Here is a 19,626-nt window from a genome sequence, read left to right on the forward strand (position 1 = left end):
CTGGCAAAACCCCATGGGCAAGGGAACGTGATGGGCAATAGCCCATGGGGGTATCAAAGAGTCTGAGATGTCTGCTAAATGATGATTTAGCAGGCACACATGCATGCAAAATATCATTTAAGCCTGTGGCGCTGATATGCAGCTAGTGATGCATTACTGGAGTGGGTTGCAATGACCTCCTCCAAGGGATCTTTCAACCCAGGGATCAAACCCAGGTCTCTTGCATTACAGGCGGATTCTTTACCATCTGAGCCACCCAGGAAGCACTCAGTTCAGTTCAATTCAGTTGCTCAGTCATGTCCGAATCTTTGCTACCCCATGGACTGCAGCCCACCAGGTTCCTCCGTCCATGGGATTTTCCAGATGAGAGTATTGGAGTGGGGTGCCATCACCTTCTCCGTCCAGTGCTAAAGGTGTTCCTAATCTAGTGAAAAAGGACGGGGATGAACGAGTGATTTCCACAATTCTTGTTTGTTACCTGCACGCCAGCTTCGCTCTCTTGCCCCTTTGATTTTAATAACTGAAAACATACCTCTTCCTGGAAGTCCTTACTCTCACACAATTTGGTTAGTTCTTTTCTAATACCTCGCCTTACCTCTTTAAGCTTTATTTCATTCATTGTAAATTCAACAAGTACTATTTGAGTTTCATTTATATTCTAGATATGTGTCTAGGTTATAGCAATAAGAAATATAAACTCATGGGACTTCTATTTTAGGGGAGAGTATAAAACAAACAAACAAAAAAAACAAACTTCAAACAATCAACGAAATAACGTTTCATAGTGGTGAGGGATGGGAAGAGGAAAAAACCACCAAAGTTAATGTTGGGTGAGGGGTGGTAATTAGCGATCTCTCTCCAGAGATGACACTTGATCTGAGGCCTTACTGACCACTGGGGCCAGAAGCTATGAGAATCATCCAGGCAGAGCGTTCTAGACAGAAGAACAGCAAATGCAGCAAACCTCTCATTCTTGAGGTGGGAGTGAGACCAGCACATAAAGGACAGAAAGACTAGGTGATGTGGACACCTATAAGATAAGGTGGACGTTGCAGTACCACAAAAGAACAAATATTACATTGAGGGGTTAAACAGGATGAAAGCATGCATTGTTCACAGTAGACTATATTTGGTCCACCTGAATGATTCATTTGTATATGAAGTCTTTTTGAATCATTAGTAAACAAAAAAACCTAAGGGGAGGGTAAACAAGCCAGCACAGAATAGGTGGAATTGTTTTCTGGTCGAGTTAAAGTAACAATGGAGGTGGCAGCAAGGGCTCTCCAAATTTCTGGCTGTCAAAAAGTTTTACCCTTAGTTGTATAGGACAACATGGGGGGAACAAATTGATTATAATGCCATCTGCTGGGCACCAATGGCCAAGGGAGGGAATCATTATTTTAATTGCTAAGCCTACTGACAGCTCCTAGATTCTGACTTGGATTTGGATTGCTCCAGTCTTGTACCGAATAATTTCCACCTCCCGGTATTCTATAATCTATGTTTGAATTATAAGTACAAGATTTCCATACTGGGTATCCCAGGCGGTTGTCTATAGTTTTCCATATGACATCTGACGGAGCAACATCAATACAATTTGGATATTTTGGTGGAGCATTAAGGAACAAAGATTTATAGGGGTCAAGGACCCCAGGCATATGAGCCTGTAATATCCAAACCAGCCGATCTCCTGTATTGTCTGAAAATTTTGATGCTGGAGAATCTGTCAGAATTGTTTTGGAGGCTCCAACACGTCCCTCCTTAGAGGGAGTGATGAGATCACTTGTATGACTATGGGGGAAGTTAAAGCAAAGGGGAAGGTCATCTGTTAATCCCCTAAAAGTATAGTTAAAATTGATGGGATAATGATCTTTATCATAAGAACTATAGGATCCTCCCAAGAGATGAGGCTGGTCTGTGTTGACCCGTATAGGGTCGCTGTTCCAAGTAACTACTTGGAAGGTCAGGGGACCAGGGAAATATGCCCAGTATTTTTCTGAAGTAGAGGAGGTAGCACTTGCCTGACAAGACAGTAAAGCAAGCATAGCAATAAAAACCCTTTCGGGAGAGGCTGAAGATCCCTGCAGGGAAGCTATTCCCTGTGCTTGATGACAGAGTGACTTAATTTGTCCCCATGTGGGTATGGAGGCTTGTTGAGTTGTCCGCGCAGGACGTCCTGGTGGTCTTCTGCGACGTGAAGGAGTAGGAGGTTGGGCGCCATCTTTCATGCAAAGCCATGACATCTGTTTAGTGGGTGGATCCGCCGTTGGTTCCTCCGGGATCTCTGTTGCCGGTCATTTCCAAGTCTGCTGGACTTCCCGGGTGAGTGACCGAGGCGAGGGCAGAGGAGTGCTCTTCCTCTTTTGTGGCTGAGGCTGCGAGGGAACCGGAGGTCTGGGGGACTTCGACATGGCAAATCAGTCTGTCTGGGATCTAAATTGGCGAGTCAGCACCCTGTGGGAAAATACAAGCATACCCTCGCCCACTGGTTAGCAAGGGATCAGGTCCCTTCCATAGTCCGGAAAGGAGGTCTTTCCACTTTACTAAAGGTTTCATATCTTTTTGTTCTGGGTTCCAGTGACGGAACATAGCTGTTAAACCGGCTTGATCAGCGTTAAGGTTATTGAGCACAAAGAGGGCGTGCTGCAAAACGTGGTGTGGAGAACTGTATTTGAACTGCCCTTCTTGTAATTTAGAAATTTGTGTTTTAAGTGTCTGATGTGCCCTTTCTACAATTGCTTGTCCCTGGGGATTGTAAGGAATTCCTGTAGAGTGGGATATACCGAATTGGGCACAGAAATTTTTAAGGGACTTAGATGTATAAACTGGAGCATTGTCTGTCTTAATTGATTTTGGCATTCCTAAATAGGAAAAACAGGCAAAAAGATGTTGAACTACATCTTTATAGGCTTCTCCCATTCTGGCAGTAGCCACAATGACATGGGAGAAGGTATCTACAGTAACATACACAAAGGATAGTTTTCCAAAAGAAGGAACATGTGTTACATCCATCTGCCAAAGCACATTAGGTAGTAAGCCACGGGGATTTACCCCAAAAAGCAAAGCGGGAACTGAAGTAGGGCAAAGTTGACATGTTCTAACAATCTCGAGTGCAGATTCCCTAGGAATGTGGAACTGGTATTGAAGGGCAGTTGCATTTTGATGATGCATAGCATGTGAGGCTTTAGCATCTTCAAAATCACTGGCCACTATGGTTCGGGTTAGCAAATCTGCCTCTTGGTTAAACGTATGGAGGGGTCCAGGTAAATTAGAATGAGCTCTTATATGTCCAACATAGAATTGTTTTGACCTTTTCCAAATTTGCTGTTGAAGGGTAGATAACAATATAAAAATTGTGGTTTTATTTTCTGGTAAAACAGCCGTTTCAATTTGAGGGAACAACCTAACTACATACTGTGAGTCAGAAAATAAATTAAAAGCCTGGTCTAAAAACTCTTTGAACGCCTCTATCACGGCTGTTAATTCTGCTTTCTGGGCTGATGTTTCCCCAGTATTTAAAACCCTTTTTGAAGTCTGGGTGACAATAGCAGCCTTTCCATTAGAAGACCCATCTGTAAACACCAACATTGCCCCCTCGATAGGGGAAACTTGACACCTTTCTTGAAATATCACCGGATGTCGTGAGAGGAAATTTAATAAAGGACTAGCAAGTAAATGGTGTAAAATTTGTCCTGGATAATTACCAATGACAATCGGCCAGTCTTCATTTAATGATAGAAGGGCATTTAGTTGCTCTTTATTATAAGGCACTATGATTTCAGATGGTTCTTTTCCAAACATTTCAATGCTTCTATGTCTCCCTTTAATTATTAAAGTAGTCACTAGTCCTGGATAACAGGCCACAACCTTTTTGGCCGTGACAGGTAAATGCAACCATTCTAGGGGACCCTCTTGCCAAAGCACCCCTGTAGGGGCCACAGCTGTGGGCAACACTATAAATTGCCATGCCATACTATAATCAAGTCTCTTAATATAATTTTTATCTAAAGCTTCTTCTACCTTCATTAAGGCTTCCCTGGCTGCAGGTGTCAGCATTCTAGCAGAGGTGGGGTCTGGATCCCCTTGAAGAATGTCAAAGAAAGGCTTAAGATCAGAAGTAGTCAACTTTAAAAAGGGCCGAATCCAATTTATATCCCCTAACAACTTTTGATAATCATCTAAAGTAACCAAATTATCTTTTCTAAGCTGCAAAGGTACATGAGTAACTGTTTCATTATTTAGGATTCTTCTCACATATGTTATAGGCATATTCACTTGGATTTTTTCAGGGGCCACCTTTAGGCCCCAGCGATTCAAAGTCTCTTGCAATTTAATCAAAACTTACTGTAAATAAACCCTATCCGGGTGTGCTAGCAATATATCATCCATATAGTGGACTAGATAGACATCCCGATGTTTCTCCCTGATACCTTGTAGGGCAGCGTCCACAAACTTTTGACACAATGTGGGACTATTTTTCATACCCTGGGGAAGAACCTTCCATTGAAATCTCTGATGAGGTTGTCTAAAATTTTCTGAGGGAAGACTAAAGGCAAATCTCTTTTTATCTTGAGGGTCTAAGGGAATAGTAAAGAAGCAATCTTGAAGATCAATCACTATAACATTGTAGCCTTGGGGAACAGCCACAGGGGAGGGAAGGCCAGGCTGTAAGGCTCCCATATCTTACATAGTGGCATTTATTGCTCTTAGATCTTGCAAGAGTCTCCATTTCCCCGATTTTTTTTTTATTACAAAAACTGGCATGTTCCATGGACTATTTGAAGACTCTATATGTCCAGCCTTTAATTGTTCTCTCACTAACTGTCGTGCTGCTGAAAGTTTTTCTGAATTTAAAGGCCATTGTTCCACCCACACCGGATCAGGAGATTTCCAGACTATGGGGTCAGCAGCGAGAACAATGGCCTCTCTTATAAATTTGGATATCTTAAGCCTTGTCTCTCTCTTCTTATTTTTGGGACAACTGGCTCAATTTGTCTCTCTTGATCTTTACTCAGACCCATAAAAGGATTATAACTTATCTGCGACATCTGTGCAGCCACCTTTTCATCTGGGCAATACAGCAAAACTCCCATCTGAGCAAAAATATCTCTCCCAATGAAGGAATTACATAAGGTTGAAAATGTCCCTGGCAGTCTTTATCTACATACCAAAGTAAAATTTGTGAGCTCTTTGTCACTGAAGGTGCTCTACCAATGCCAACCAACTCATTAGCTGTGGTTTGAGTTGGCCAAGCACTGGGCCAGTCACTGCCCGCAATACAGGAAATGTCTGCTCCCGTGTCTAGCAGGCCAGTCACCTTTTTACCATTAACTAGAATTGTCTTCATAGGTCTTTTTTGAGTAACTTGTGTAACCCAAAAGGCATAATCACTTGAATCAGACCCCCTGTCCCAACACTTGGCAGCTGAAGCTGCTTTTCTTGTGTCAGCATGACAAGGTAGCATCAGCAACTGAGCTATTTTCTGTCCTTTATAGATTTGAATAGTCTTAGTGGGGGGAGACACCATTATTTGAATTTCACCAGTATAGTCTGAGTCTATGACTTCTGGAATCACTGTGATCCCATGTAAGGATGTGGGGCTCCTGCCTATTAATAGTCCCATCGTTTCTCTAGGCAAAGGGCCATGAACACCAGTGGGAACTTTCACAGCGGTGGAGTCAGGTGTTAGTATTGTTGTGACGGTGGAACAGAGGTCCAGTCCTGCACTGCTTGGGGTTGCTCTGATGAGTTCTGTGACGGGACGAAGGGTATGAATGGGTTTAATGTCGTTGCCCCAATATTCAAGCCTGAAAAGGTTTAGAAGTGTAAGCAGGGGCGTTGTCAGTTTTAAGACATTAAGATAGCACAAGTCTAACAGTGAGGGGTTATTTTTGGTAGAAGCAGAATGAGCTTTTATATGTACCATAATCTTAAATAACACTTATTTATTGAAAGATTCATTCTAAGAAAACTTTTTTCTCTTAACATAGAGAGTAGACTAAATTCCAGTCTGTTACCAATTTACTGGATAGCAAACAAACAAATTTTTTTAGTTAATCTTAGAAAAGTCTTTTTATAAATCTCGAAGAACCAGCAGTATTTTTTTAAAAGGCATGAGAGTGAAACCATACAAGGCATGTTTAAAATCTAATTAAATTGTAGCCTGGTCATTGCTGTGACTTCTAACACTTTAACGTGATAGCTAAAATTATAACTGACAATATTTTACCAGGACATATCAGATTTTCATGAATTTCACATAATTTCTAGGATATCTATATAAGTAACATCAACCATACAATATAACCTGAAGATTTATCACTCCTCCAACAGTAATTCCCATGCAATTTAACAGGTCAAATGAACTCAGGTAGTTTAATAGCTCTTTGGGATGTCTCAGGGGCCCTCTGAAGCATCCCAAAGTCAGCTAGAAGTCAAGTTATTTAGGCAGTTTTGTCAATAAATATCAAAAGGGTTTATAGTACTCTGTCAGGTAGAATCATATAGATCACTGTGAAATAATATATTTACTTAGCCAAAGTAAAAAAGATTTTAAAGGTAAACATAGAACAGACCACTTTAGAGGTAAAGAAACTTAAAATCCATTATCAAAGGCAGTTCAACGTCTCAAGAAAACTTGTATTTATGCACAAAACTCTTCCCTTGGAGTGTACTTTCCATCAAGCCTTCTTAACACTTTTTGTACCCATTACTTTGTTCTCCCATCCTGAAACAGCCACCTGTAAGTCAGACTTACTTTCTTTTCCCTTCGTAAAATGTAACTTTATTTTTTATACCTTTTTTACTGAACACACACATCCTACTTTCTTTAAGCAACCAAGAATTTACCTTTATATTAGCACTCTATAGATTGGTGAACATAAATACCAGTGATAATTTCTAAAAAATTTCTAATGAACATCTCAGGATGGCATCAAACATTATTTATTAATAGTCTAAAATCTTTAGTTTCTCTGTAAGTTAGTATTCAGTAATGAATGTTTCAGAATCTTATTTTATTTGGAAATGACCAAGCTATTTAATAAACTTCTGCTATTAGTTTAGCACAACTTTAGAAATTTAGGTTACCAAAACCTAGAGAAACTGTTTTAGACAGATATTTTTAATCTTAATAAAGTTTAAAAGCTCATATCTCACTTACCTTCTTTTTTTTTAAGTTTCTTACTTGAGGTACTTTCCTTGCTGACAAACTTGTAACAGATATTACAGTATAACAACATTTAACTTATAATAAACCTAGGCATAATGAAAATATTTTACTAGATGTTAATTACTCTAAGACATGTCTATATTAGATAGGTCAACAAACAAACATTAATATCAGGTATTTAATATTGAATATTTTTTAGTTTACCTGAACCTGGAATTTATTGTTTAATTTAGAATTATTTGATTTGTAAGCACTTACCTTTTTTTTTTTAAGCCAATTAAATAGAGCTCTTTTACAAATTAACCTAAAAAATACTACCCAAAGACAAATATATACCAAGACATATTTAGACAGACACAGTGCGAGATCTAGCTTCATATTTTAAGTTTGGTGATGAATTAGATATTATAATATAAAATTTACTAGTTTATAAAAAAGTTGAAATAAATAAAAATTTTTAAAGGCTTTTCCCCTTTTTCTCTCAGTCTCAGGAGTTAGAGATGGTCTAGATAAGTGTTCCCTGGTCTCAAGGCACAGGGAAAGAAAATCAAGTTCTAACAAAAAGCAAAATAGCCATCAAAAATCACAACACAGAACACAGAGTTAAAACACACACATATAAACCTGGCAGTCCTCATCAGACACTCCCTTAAATACAAGAATACAGTCTCTCAGAAAACCTTCTAGATAGACACAGAACTTCAGATGTCTTCAAAGATTTTAAGGAGGAAAGGAAAAGGAGAAGGAGGAGGAGGCGGGAAAGGGGGGGGCAAAAAGGGTGGCCTTACAGACGTCTCCTGCCACCTGCAGGTACCCAGGCATCCAGAGAAGGGAGGACTGGAACTCGGCCCTACCGGAATTCGAGTTCTCTGCCAAGAGGAGGTGATCAGTCTCCAATCCTCAGCTCAAGCTGAGGCCCTTCGACCAAATTACTGGGGGATTAGAAAAACGGGAGGGATAGGAAGGGCTAAGGAGAGGACAGAGAGAGGGAAGGGGAAAGAGGTCAATAAAGTCTCTTGTTCCTTACTAGTCGGGGCACTCTGGCCAGTTGTCTGTGTCAGGAGGAGACCAGGGACAAAAGGGTCCCAGTTGCGGCCGCTGGGTCTGGTCCATTGGCAGGCAAGCTGGCCTCTGAGTACCCTGAGTGGTCAGGATGTCAGTCTCAGGGAAGAAGAGTTCCCACCAGTTGCAGGAAGGGGGACCCCTTCTAGGGCCCGTAACTGAGCTCTTATAAATGAATTGTCGGAGGAGACACATGTGCTGAGAAAGCAAGAGATCTCATTGGAAAGAGCACCGGGGTGGAGGGCAGGAGGGTAAGGGAACCCAGGAGAACTGCTGTCTTCTGGAAAACAAGGACATTGCTCTTGGACAAAGGGGGAAAAGGACTGAACACTGGTCTTTTTAACTTTAATTCCTCTGTAGTTAAGAAGTTGCATTATGATTCCAATAAAAAGTTGTCTTTCTTTTAACTCACTGTTACCCATTTTTGTTGCTAATTAGAAGAAGAAAAAAAGAGAAAAAAGGAAGAGGCTTAATTTAGAGAAGGAAACTGAAACGTACCCACTTTTCTTACCCTACCTTTCTTATGTAGGGGGGCCTGTAGCGCCCTAGTAGGGTTGTAAAGAAGAAACCTAAAGCCTACCCACTTTCCTCACCCTACCTATCTTATGCAGGGGGCCCTGCAGCACCCTAGTGGGGTCCTAGCCGTCCTGAAAACTGAACAATGGGGGGGGGGGGCTTACCCTCGGGTTCCCTGTTCGTGGTGCCACTTGCCGGGATCCAGCCTCGACATGATCCAGGGGGTACCCTCAGGATGAACGGCGTCGGCGAGAGAGAGAGAGAGACGTGAGACTAGCCTTGATAGGCCCAAGTCTGTGTTTTACTTTCTGACAACCGGTTTTATACCCTTTCACAGAATGTTTTTAAGGTACAAGATGTTTACTCATGATTTCACAGGATTAGCATTACATCATTTTGAATTTTAGGAAAAGCAGGATTTTTTTGCTTTCTAATTCTATAGTAATTTTTAGCACATGATCTTCTGGCCTTGAGGCTATTAACATTTTATGCAGGTCAAGTGATTGTAAACCTATTTTCCGATTTTATGGTGACCTTAACTGAAAGGTAACAGGGTCATAGGGAAACAGTACAGAGTAGAATTATATTCTTGTTAATACAAAAATTAATCTTACTGCAAAAGTTGTCAGTTGCGTTTATCTAAGAAGTTTACCCCATACAGACTCTGCGGCTTCAGTGAGGCAACTTCTGCCTAGTATTCCTGGCTAACAATTAACAACCGTCTCATTGTTACCACACTAGGGCTAAGTTCTTATTTGTCTAGATCTTTAACTATATTAACAATGGTTTTTATAACACAACCTTAGCACATTAAAGGCAAAAATACAGCAAGCAAAACACAGCAAGCAAATCACAACCCAATAACCACCTATAGAATAATTTTCTTATGTTTTCTAATAGGACTCCTTTACCCCTTAAAAGGGCTCTATGTCTATTAGGGCTTTTATATAATCAGGTTCTTCATGCTATTTTATGATTAGGATATTATAAGCAATCATGCATATTAGTACCAAGCGCATAAATGCATTTGGCTAACAAAACTACCAGCAGAGGTGTTTGAATTAAAACACTCCTTTCACCCTGAATAATCTCATAAAAAACTACCACCTGGGAAACTTATTGATTAAAGTTCTAAATTGATTCTTATTTGGGAAGAGATCGGGGAAGGCCTTCCTGTCTGTGTCAGAGAAATTAGGGAGTAGTCCATTGAGGCAGGCATCAGAAAGACAGATATCATCTTTAAGGTTAGAGCCGGGGGCAGCTTTTCAAAATCCCTGAAAACCTGATCTGCCTTGCCTGTCAGGCTTTCTCCTCGTGACCTTGTCATGGGTGGGATCTTGTGAACTAGCCTTTTCGAAAACCCCTGAAAACCTGATTCGTCTTGCCCATCAGGTTTTCTCCCTCATGGCCTTGTTAGGGGTAGGGTTTCGTGAGCTGACTTTTTCGAAACCCCTGAAAACCTGATTCGCCTTGCCTGTCAGGATTTCTCCCCTATGGCCTTTTTAGGGGTAGGGTCTCATGTGTTGGCTCCCGGCAACAGGCGGTGCTGCTGGGCTTGCCCAGGAGCTGCCTGACAGACTCTGGCTCACCCGAGCTCTCTGACGGTGCAGGGGGCAGGAACAGACGTGTGCATGTGGTTCTGCCTTGGCCTGGGAGTGTGGAGCCCCTCGCTGGCCCCCAGGCTCAGGGGCAAGGACCCTGAGAGAGGACCACCCTGAGGCGTTTTTTCTTAATAGAAAAATACTGCAAAAATTGTTTAAAGTATCTAGAAATATAGGCAGGGCCAGTGTCTGTTTTAACAGAACTAGGAGTTTATGGTGGAGGTTTCTGTATCTAGGAATACAAAAACTCAATATTTAGAATCAGAGACTATATTAATGGGGTAAGGATATAGGCAAATAACTTGAATAAGAGCATATAATTTATTTCATTGAGCAGAATGAAATTTAGTGTAAAAGACTTGTATTTTTCAACAGACCAGAAAGAAGCTTCGGCGTTTTTTAGTCCCATTTATATAAAAAAACCTCAGCTTGTGGTATAGGCTGTGAGTTGATAATGCGAGAAATAATAAATCTAGTGTTTTTGAAGAAATTTCACAGCTTACCAGAAGGATCATGATATGAAATTTTTCTACAGTATTTTAGAAAAGTTATTTGGAAACCAGTATATGTTGGTAATGTGTTCTCAAATCGAGACTTATTCGTAATAAGGTTTTATTAAAGTATAAAGGAGATAGAGAAAGCCTCTGACATAGGCATCAGAAGGGGGCGGAAAGAGTGTCCCCCTGCTAGTCTTTGGCCAGATGTCATATAACTACCAGCAGTCTGTTAATTAGAGAAAGGAAATGTCTCAAAACTGAAGAGAATAGCACCAGGCCCCTCACCTACAACATGTACTCTGCGAAAACCTAAGCACCGGGTGAGTTGTCTCGGCCACAAAATGATTGACATGAATCTTGAAGAAAGGCAGGTTTTCTAGCAAATACACTTTCATTCACATAACTTAAGAGAACATTTGCATGAGTAAACATACCAGTTTGTCAAGTCTGAATATGAGTCTTAGGCAGAACCAACTTGAAGACAGAGTCTGGGGTAAATGTATAGCACATTAACACAGTATTTTAAGAGAAACCTCTTTGCAAATTCATATAGAGAAGAAGAAAAATTATACATACATATATATATATATATATATATATACACTTACTACAACTGACTTCCAGTTAGCTGTGGTAGAACAGGAAAAAGAATATCCAACTCTGTATTCTTAACATTATGAAAATATTATTCGTTTTATTGTTTACAGTCATCCAATTCTAACTTTCTGAAGTAAGCATTCAGAAAAATAAAAAAACTGTCTAACTACTAGGCGGTCTCCCATCCAAGTACTAACCAGGCCCGAACCTGCTCAGCTTCCCAGATCAGAGGAGACAGGGCACGTTCAGGGTGGTATGTCCTTAGACCGAGGCAGCTGCCAGGCGCACTAAGAGCTCTGCATTGCACCTCCCTTTTTGTTCTGACCTGCTGGTCGGGCCTTGAACCGCAGCTCTCCACGGGGGGCGCGCGCTGCACTTGAGCCAGCCGCACGACCCGTGACTGGACTCCGGCCGGCCAGGCCCTGCAGCTCGGAGAGCAGCCGACACCGCCCCAGCCCCGCACACCGCCACCCCCAGCCAGCACCCGCCTGGCCCGGCCCGGGGCGCTTCTGGGAACCTGAGCGGCCTTGCGAGCCTGCGGGAGCTGGGTGGGGCAGCGAGCGGCGCCGCACCGCTCCCCCCCCACCGCCCCCCACCATCCCGTTTGCTACTCAGGGTTCACGTGGCTCCGGAGGTGTGTCGCTTTGGCCCGGGGCCGCGGTCCTCGGAGCCTCCTGCGGGACACCTTTTCGGGATGGGTAGAAGCATTTCCCACTACAGACAAAAGAGCCCACACAGTGGCCCAAATCCTCCTCACAGAAATTATCCCCAGGTTTGGCCTGCCTTCATCCCTACAGTCTGATAATGGCCCAGAATTTACATCCAAGGGCACCCAACAACTTCCTCAATTCTTACAGACACCCTGGAAATTTCACATTCCATACCCTCCCCGGTCCTCAGGAAAGGTAGAAAGGATGAGTAGAACAATCAAAAAAACCCTTACCAAACTAACCCTCGAGGTACATCTGAATTGGAGTAAACTTTTACCAATTGTTTTCCTCAGAATACAGGCTTTGCCCAGAAAGCCCCTGGGGCTGAGCCCCTTTGAGGTGATGTATGGAAGGCCCAGGCTCCCTCCTGGACTCCCCCCTGAGCCTCCTCCCATACCAAGCTTCCTACACTCCCCCCTCTGCTGACGCAACTCCGCAATGCCCTCTGGAAATACATCAGTCACAATCTGCCTGCCCCTGACCCCCAAGCCTCCCTGCCCCCTTTACAAATTGGGGACATGGCCTATCTGTCTGATCATCCCCAGGGTGACCTAACCCCACAGTGGCAGGGACCATTCAAAGTCATCCTCCTTGCCCCAACTGCAGCTAAACTCAAAAAGGTCGCCTCCTGGGTACACCTCTCTCGTCTAAAATGGGTCACCTCCAATCCTGCGCTGCCCTCCTTAAATGACACCTATCAGGTCTCCCGCACAGCACCCACCTCCTTAAAATTCACCCAGCGACAACCCCTGCCAACTATCGGAGAGGACACTGAATGACCTGGACTCTCTTCAACCTACAACTGCTCCTGACCCAACTACTACAAGACCTCTGGATCAGCGCCCCAACAGGAACTTCCTTCAAAGACCTGACTGCACTGGTGTCTCAACTGTGGCTCCAGGGAACCTTCTACAACCTGACTCCAGACGAAATTGATTTCTTTACTCTCATTCTCTACATCATTCTACATCCTAATGAGCACTGTTCCTCCTCAGATTCAAATCACCACCAACTTGGGGCCTTCTGCCCCTCACCCTGACTGACCTCTCCCTGTCTCTCTAACTATAGCTGCACTCCTAATCTTAATCCTTGCTGTAGGCCTAGTAACTGTCTCCCCTCAGGACTGGCCACCTATTCTTCATCTTTCCGTGGGTATCGCCTACATTGCTAGCTGGGTTCTACTCCTAGGGTGCTATTTCCTCTGTACTGTCTAACTAACAGCCCCATGACTCCCCTGCTCCTTATCCTTGCTGCACTCCCCAGCCTCCTGGCTACTCCCTGCCCCTGCTCAGACATTTATTCCTACGTACATTCCTCATGTTACAATACAGCTCCAAAACCATGCACCATGACATGAACCTCAGGGGCGGGAAGTCCAAATCCCTACTCACTGTCAAAGTACAAAAGAGAGGGAGTTTCATGAGTACCTGCCATAAGCCAAATGGAAGAAACATATGTTTCTATCCCATTACCCACTGGGGGTACTCAGACGGGGGTGGGGTACTAGATCAAAATCGGGAAAAGAAACAAGAACAAGTTACAAAGAACATAATTTCCCGGTTACAGTTGACCCCTGAGCCTTACAAACACCTAGACCTCCTTTCCCAATTACGGCCTCTCCTAAAACCTACCTCTGGCAACCAACACCTTCCCCGCCTTCTCAACTCTTCCTTTCAATTCTTCCAGTACACACCACACACATCCCAGTGTTGGATATGCATGTCACTCTCTCCCTCACCACACAGAGCCATTCCCTTACCCTCAACCTGGCTGTCACAGGGCAACTGTACTTCCCCTTCCCAACAGAAAACTACACAACTCATTGGGCCAGTCTCTGACAATGTCCTTACTCTCAGCCTCTTCAAACCTAACCTGTATTGACTACTCTAGTCCCAACTGCACTGGTCTTACAAACTCCACTCCCTCCTTCTGTTCCACTTGGGTTCTCTGGAACAGCACAAATAATTGCACCAATCCAGGAATCTTCATTCTCTGTGGGACCTATGCATATTCATGCCTCTCCTTAGACCCCCGTGGACCCTGCATCTTGGTCTTCCTGACCCCAGGCCTAACATTCCTCGAAGAGGGAGAGCTAGAACAAAGAGTTTACCCCCCAAGGGGAACTTTCCCACAGAAAAAGATGAGCTGTCATCGCCCCCCCCCCCTCCTGGTTGGGACTGGCATAGATAGCAGCAGCCCTAAGGCACCGGGATGGGAGGCATCTCGACCTCTGCCCATTTCTATTACAAGCTGTCCCAAGAACTTAATGAAGACATGGAGCAGGTAGTAGAGTCCTTCGTTTCAATCCCAAAACAAATTAACTCATTAGCTTCTGTGGCCCTACAAAATAGGCGAGCCCTGGACCTTCTCACTGCAGAAAAGGGAGGGACCTGCCTTTTCCTAGGAGAGGACTGCTGCTATTTTGCTAATGAAACGGGGATAGTCCAGGGTCGAGTCAGAGAACTTAGAGACAGAATTGAATGCCGCAGAAAGAGTTAGAAAACCTTTACATTCCCCAAAACCTGTTCCCACAGATCCTCCCTTGGCTGCTCCCTTTCTGGGGCCATTAGTATTTATCATTCTATTCCTCTTATCTGGACCCTGTCTCTTTAATCTCTTTCAAAGGTTTCTCCAAGAACGGATTCGGGCCATCTCTTGAGATCAGGTCAAGACTGTTTTCTTCTTCTCGAGAGCCTCACCTCAAGCTCAGAAAAAAGGAGACTGTGGGCCCTAGGACGATCCTCCATTCCAGACCCAAAACCGTCGCACCATCCGGCAGGAAGTAGCCAGAGAGATAAGGCGCCCTTCTCCCCCCCCCCTTTTTTTTTTATGATTTCAGGGTCTGGAATGAAGGAGTCTTTTGGGCCTAGAAAAGAGAGCAACAGTCTCAAAGGCCCCTTGCTGAATCATCTAACTTTGGAGAAAACAAAGCATAATTTTAGTTCCATCCTGATGCTCCAGGCCAGTTGCATCTATCTGGGACTTATCACCCCCTGTCCGGAAACCTACCACCCCCTACACCCGCCCAGAAGACTTATCACCCTCTGCCCAACTATAGAGTGTCATTTCAACAAAAGAATACTTAAAATATCCCGCCTGATTGACGTTTCCCTTATTGCTTCCACAAACCTCCCTATAAGTATGAAGCCTCCCTGATCCCTCTCGGTGCTCAGCCTTGTCGTTAGGCCGACTGTCGCCCCTCCTTGCCTGAACAAAGGCAACCTACTTCTGTTGAGGTCGGCTCTCCTTTTCTGCCTGGCCGGAACTATGCCTTACAGATGTCACTGAGGGTGGTGCTTTCTGGAGGTCTTTAGCGCAGCCATGGCCTGTATTGGAACGTCTTCCTCTTAGGGCTTTTGTTGTTTCCATTTTGAATGTCGGGGGCCCCCTTGGGTCGAATTTTCCGAGGAAAAAGTTTGTTGGATCCACCTGGGGAAATACAAGCATATCCTTTTCCCTGTAAGATTAGTTTCCCAGATTTCCATTGTTTCATTAACCCGTCTTGGTACCAAATGGGCAGGGGAAGAGACGTGTCCTTCAGTTCCTCGAAATGCCTTTCTGCCCTGGTTAAAATATTTCCCTGTGGCAGGTTTAAAAACTTTAAAATGAATAAAGCTGTATTAACAATAGTGATGGGTTGAGAAAATATCTTATGTTGGAATCTAGTAAAGTCTGCTCTGGGTAAGGAAGACAGCAGTGTTCCTGTGTATTCCCCTTTCTTTAAGTTCTTTTTATTTGTAACTTTAGTGTGTGAGGTGCTCGTTCGACTATGTCTCGTGTCTGTGGATTATAAGGAACACTTATAATATGTTTAATAGAAAAAGATTGTAAAAATTGTTTAAAGTATCTAGAAATATAGGCAGGGCCAGTGTCTGTTTTAATAGAACTAGGAGTTTATGGTGGAGGTTTCTGTATCTAGTAAAACAAAAACTGAATATTTAGCACCAGAGACTTTATTAATCGGGTAAGGATATAAGCAAATAACTTGAATAAGAGCATATAATTTATTTTGTTGAGCAGAATGAAATTTAGTGTAAAAGACTTTGTATTTTTTAAGAGGCCAGAAAGAAAGAAGCTTTGGCATTTTTAGTCCCATAAGAATCACCTGGGCCACTTACTGGATTTCATTTTGTTATCTAGTGCCTAGCACAGTTTCTAGGACAGAGTTGGAAATTAATAAATGTGTACATTCCTGGTATTATAGTCTAAAACTTGCAACACTAATAGTTGCAAACTTAAATGACCCTAATGGTTGTAGAATTTTCTTGCATCTACAAAAGACAGTCCTAGCTGACTGGGCTTAGGAATTTTTCTTCATCTACTTGGGACTTCTTTCCTCCTATCCCTCACTGTCAGATCCCTTGTGCTACCTGACTGCATCTATCCACAGTCTACACACCTAGTTTCTTCTTTGGCTCCAACGCAAAGTCAGAGGCTAGGAGTGAGAAGGTAATCCCCTGTGGCTACATCCCCACAGTAACACCCCCATAGGCCCCATCCTGCTCCTCACCTGAAAGCCCCTGCCATAGCTCCTGGGATGAAATGCCCCGGGTAGCCTTCCTACCTGAAGAAGGAAGAGGAACAAATACTGAGTCTAGATTTCACTTGGAAATTCAGATGATTAATGTGGGTCAGTCCTAGTCTACAGTTCATTGGAACACAGGGACATTTAGAGAAAACATTTGTGGGAGCTTAAAACTGGATTAGTTTTCCTGTTTGTTCATTATTTTTCTCATTATTATGAGTGTTAAAAAAAACCAAAAAAACCACCCAAACTTGAAATTTCACCAATGCTGGATTGTATTGAGGAGGGGAGAACTCACAAGTGCATACTCAATTTCACAGGAACCTGGGGAGTAAGGGAAGAGAATCAAGTGGGCTAGGGCCTGTGGGGAGAAACGTGCAGCTGGGGGCCGGCGGAGACCAAGTACACACAGCCTCCCAAAATGACGGTCTCAAGGGGACAGCACTCATTCTCAGCTGTTCAGGTTCTCTGCGTCTTAAGAAACTCACAACTTTGTCACTTTGAAGATAAATGATGAATGAAAATGGTAAGGGTGGCAGAGATGCAAAGCGGGGCCTGGAATGAAAGGTAACATAAACAGCACAGAAAGCAAGGGCACAGCTACACCAAGATGGAGACTCAGTGCGTGCTTCTTGCTTGTGGCATGACTACAGCTATCCAGGTTCACATGAGATGGCTCAGCATGATGCAACTTACAAATACCACATGTGCAAAATGAACCTAGAAACCAAAGAGAAACCATCACATGAAAAATGCGGGCCACAGAGGCAGGTTCTGTAAGGTTCAGAGTATGTGAGAATACATACTGAGAGTAATCCTTCCAAAATTAATGGAATGCTTTCTAACATAAATTAGAGAATAATGCTTTTTCCATTATTGACGAGTTTCAGAGATACCAAACACACTGCTTATCATGAAAATCCAGTAAAGTACGGATGACCATGAAGATAAATGAGAATCTTAATAATAATTCATTCCTGTGTCCATCAGAGGTGACTGAGTTCAAAAATAATTACAAAGCTCCACATCATCACATCTCAAAACGATTCAAATTACCCTCCCACCAACTGTCACCCAGAGTCTACCTTGACAATATTGGCAGGAGTGGCCCATTTATTTATTTATTTTCGCCCATCTCTGGCTAAGATTTTAAAAACCCAAGTTAGGCTATAAAAGGGTAGCAGTTTCTGTCACTTAGGACATTGTCTTCTCTTGAAACCAGTCACTTGCTACAAGGAAGAAACAGATGGTAATAGAAGTTAGTGACCTTATATCCTAATTCAACAATGACAAAAAATCTTCAGGATTCTTCTATGGCATTAAGAAACATTTTTATCTTACCGAGTTCATTCATTGCATGTCTATGCTCTTCATCAAATGAAAGTTTCATTAGAACACACACAGCAGGACAGATCTGATGTTCAACAGGAGCTGGCACTGAAAAATAAAGTTGACATAAACCATAATGCTTTGTTTTCTCAAAGTAGTGATGTTTATTATACCTAAAAAATACTGAGTTTGCAGATATACTTCTCATGCATGGTAGCTTAGTGAATCAACAAGTATTTGCTGAAGAGATGAATAACTACTATACACATGGAAAGGAAAATACAGGTAAAGGGCTTTCCTTGGTTCTGTAAAAATGTTTACCCCTCACCAGCCTTTCACCAAGTCTGCTGGACTAACTCCCATGTAGGTTTATGCTATAATTCAACTAATAACTTAAAAATTATACTGGTTATTTGAAATAATAAAAACATTTTGGTATAAAACTATTTATTTATAATTTATATTTTCAAAGCTGAAAGGCACATGGCTGTATAGAAATGTATAGAGAAACCTAGTGCAACTCTAGTAGAGAAAGTTTATTATATAGACACCAGATAGTAAATAAAAATTTAAAGGAAAAGTGTCTAAGAAAATGTACTTACACATTTAGTGCTATACATAAAGTTTCAAAACTGTTACTTGAAATAAAAATTGAAAAACCAAGTCTATTTTTCAGAAGTAATAGTATTTATTCTATTTAACTTGTCTGAGAACAGGTATTAAGAGCACACAATACAAGTCATTACATAATTGTGGACAGCCAAAGAAAACAATCCAGAAAGATAATGTTCTCCCAGTAAAGCAACTTATTAATTCTCCCTAGCCCTAGGACAAACAGAAAGGACATTTCTGCTATATTCTTACTGTTGAAAATTTTTTAATTTTAAATAAATTCACCTTTATACCTAACCCTAAGAGAAATCTACTAAATCTTTATAGATCAAGTTCTCATCATCAGTCTTTCTCCTGCTCCCCCAATCAAGATACTGACTCGATAGTCCTTTGCTGTGTGTATGTCTATGTGTGGGTTCTTACCAGGTGAAAGGAGGTCTTACCTTATATACTTACTGCTTTTGGTTCTTCCTATAGGAATGAAGTAACTTATCTCCTCAAGGGTCCCAACTCCCATGATCCCTGCTCCTGGGGGAGAGGGTTTCTCCCTGAGAAAAGAGCTGGGTGGCTGATCACCCCAGCAGCTGGGGCCCCAAGGCCTGAAGACAGGCAGTGAAGTGGGAAGGACACTGGGCTGAGGGTCAGGGGGTCTGGCCTCTGGCCCTGGATCCCCCACCCACTACCTGTGAAGCCACAGGCAAGTCTTTTGGCCTCTCTGAACCTCAGTCTCTTCATCTGTAAAATGAAGATGATAATATCTTCTCTTCCTACTTCACAAGGCTGTTCTAAGGATCAAATAACAGATATAACACAGCTCTGCATCCACTGAGTAAAGCGATATGCAAATATAAGAGAACGGCTTGGTCACTCACAGCTGAAGGAACTTACGTAAAGTCACTTTCCTGAGCTTAATCTCAAGAGAAGGAGAACATAATCGCTCAAGTTCTTTCTAGATCAACTATGCTATGACTGTTTAAGTCTACTTTGATTTTCTGTTATTTTCTGG

General features: G+C 42.6%; 1 protein-coding gene across 1 annotated transcript in view; it reads right to left on the reverse strand.

The window, feature by feature from the left end:
* Positions 1-10,652: 10,652 nt before the first annotated feature.
* LOC136165518 (adenomatous polyposis coli protein-like) overlaps positions 10,653-19,626 on the reverse strand; it is a 39,418-nt gene continuing 30,444 nt past the window's right edge. The window contains exons 7-9 of the mRNA XM_065932022.1: positions 18,021-18,116; positions 16,665-16,718; positions 10,653-15,583 (exon numbers count right to left, since the gene is read on the reverse strand). Of these exons, the coding sequence (XP_065788094.1) occupies positions 15,465-15,583; positions 16,665-16,718; positions 18,021-18,116 (269 nt within the window). The 3' untranslated portion in view covers positions 10,653-15,464. The remainder of the gene's footprint in view (positions 15,584-16,664; positions 16,719-18,020; positions 18,117-19,626) is intronic.

Source organism: Muntiacus reevesi, chromosome 3 (assembly GCF_963930625.1).
Source record: "Muntiacus reevesi chromosome 3, mMunRee1.1, whole genome shotgun sequence".
Classification (NCBI taxonomy): Eukaryota; Metazoa; Chordata; class Mammalia; order Artiodactyla; family Cervidae; genus Muntiacus; species Muntiacus reevesi.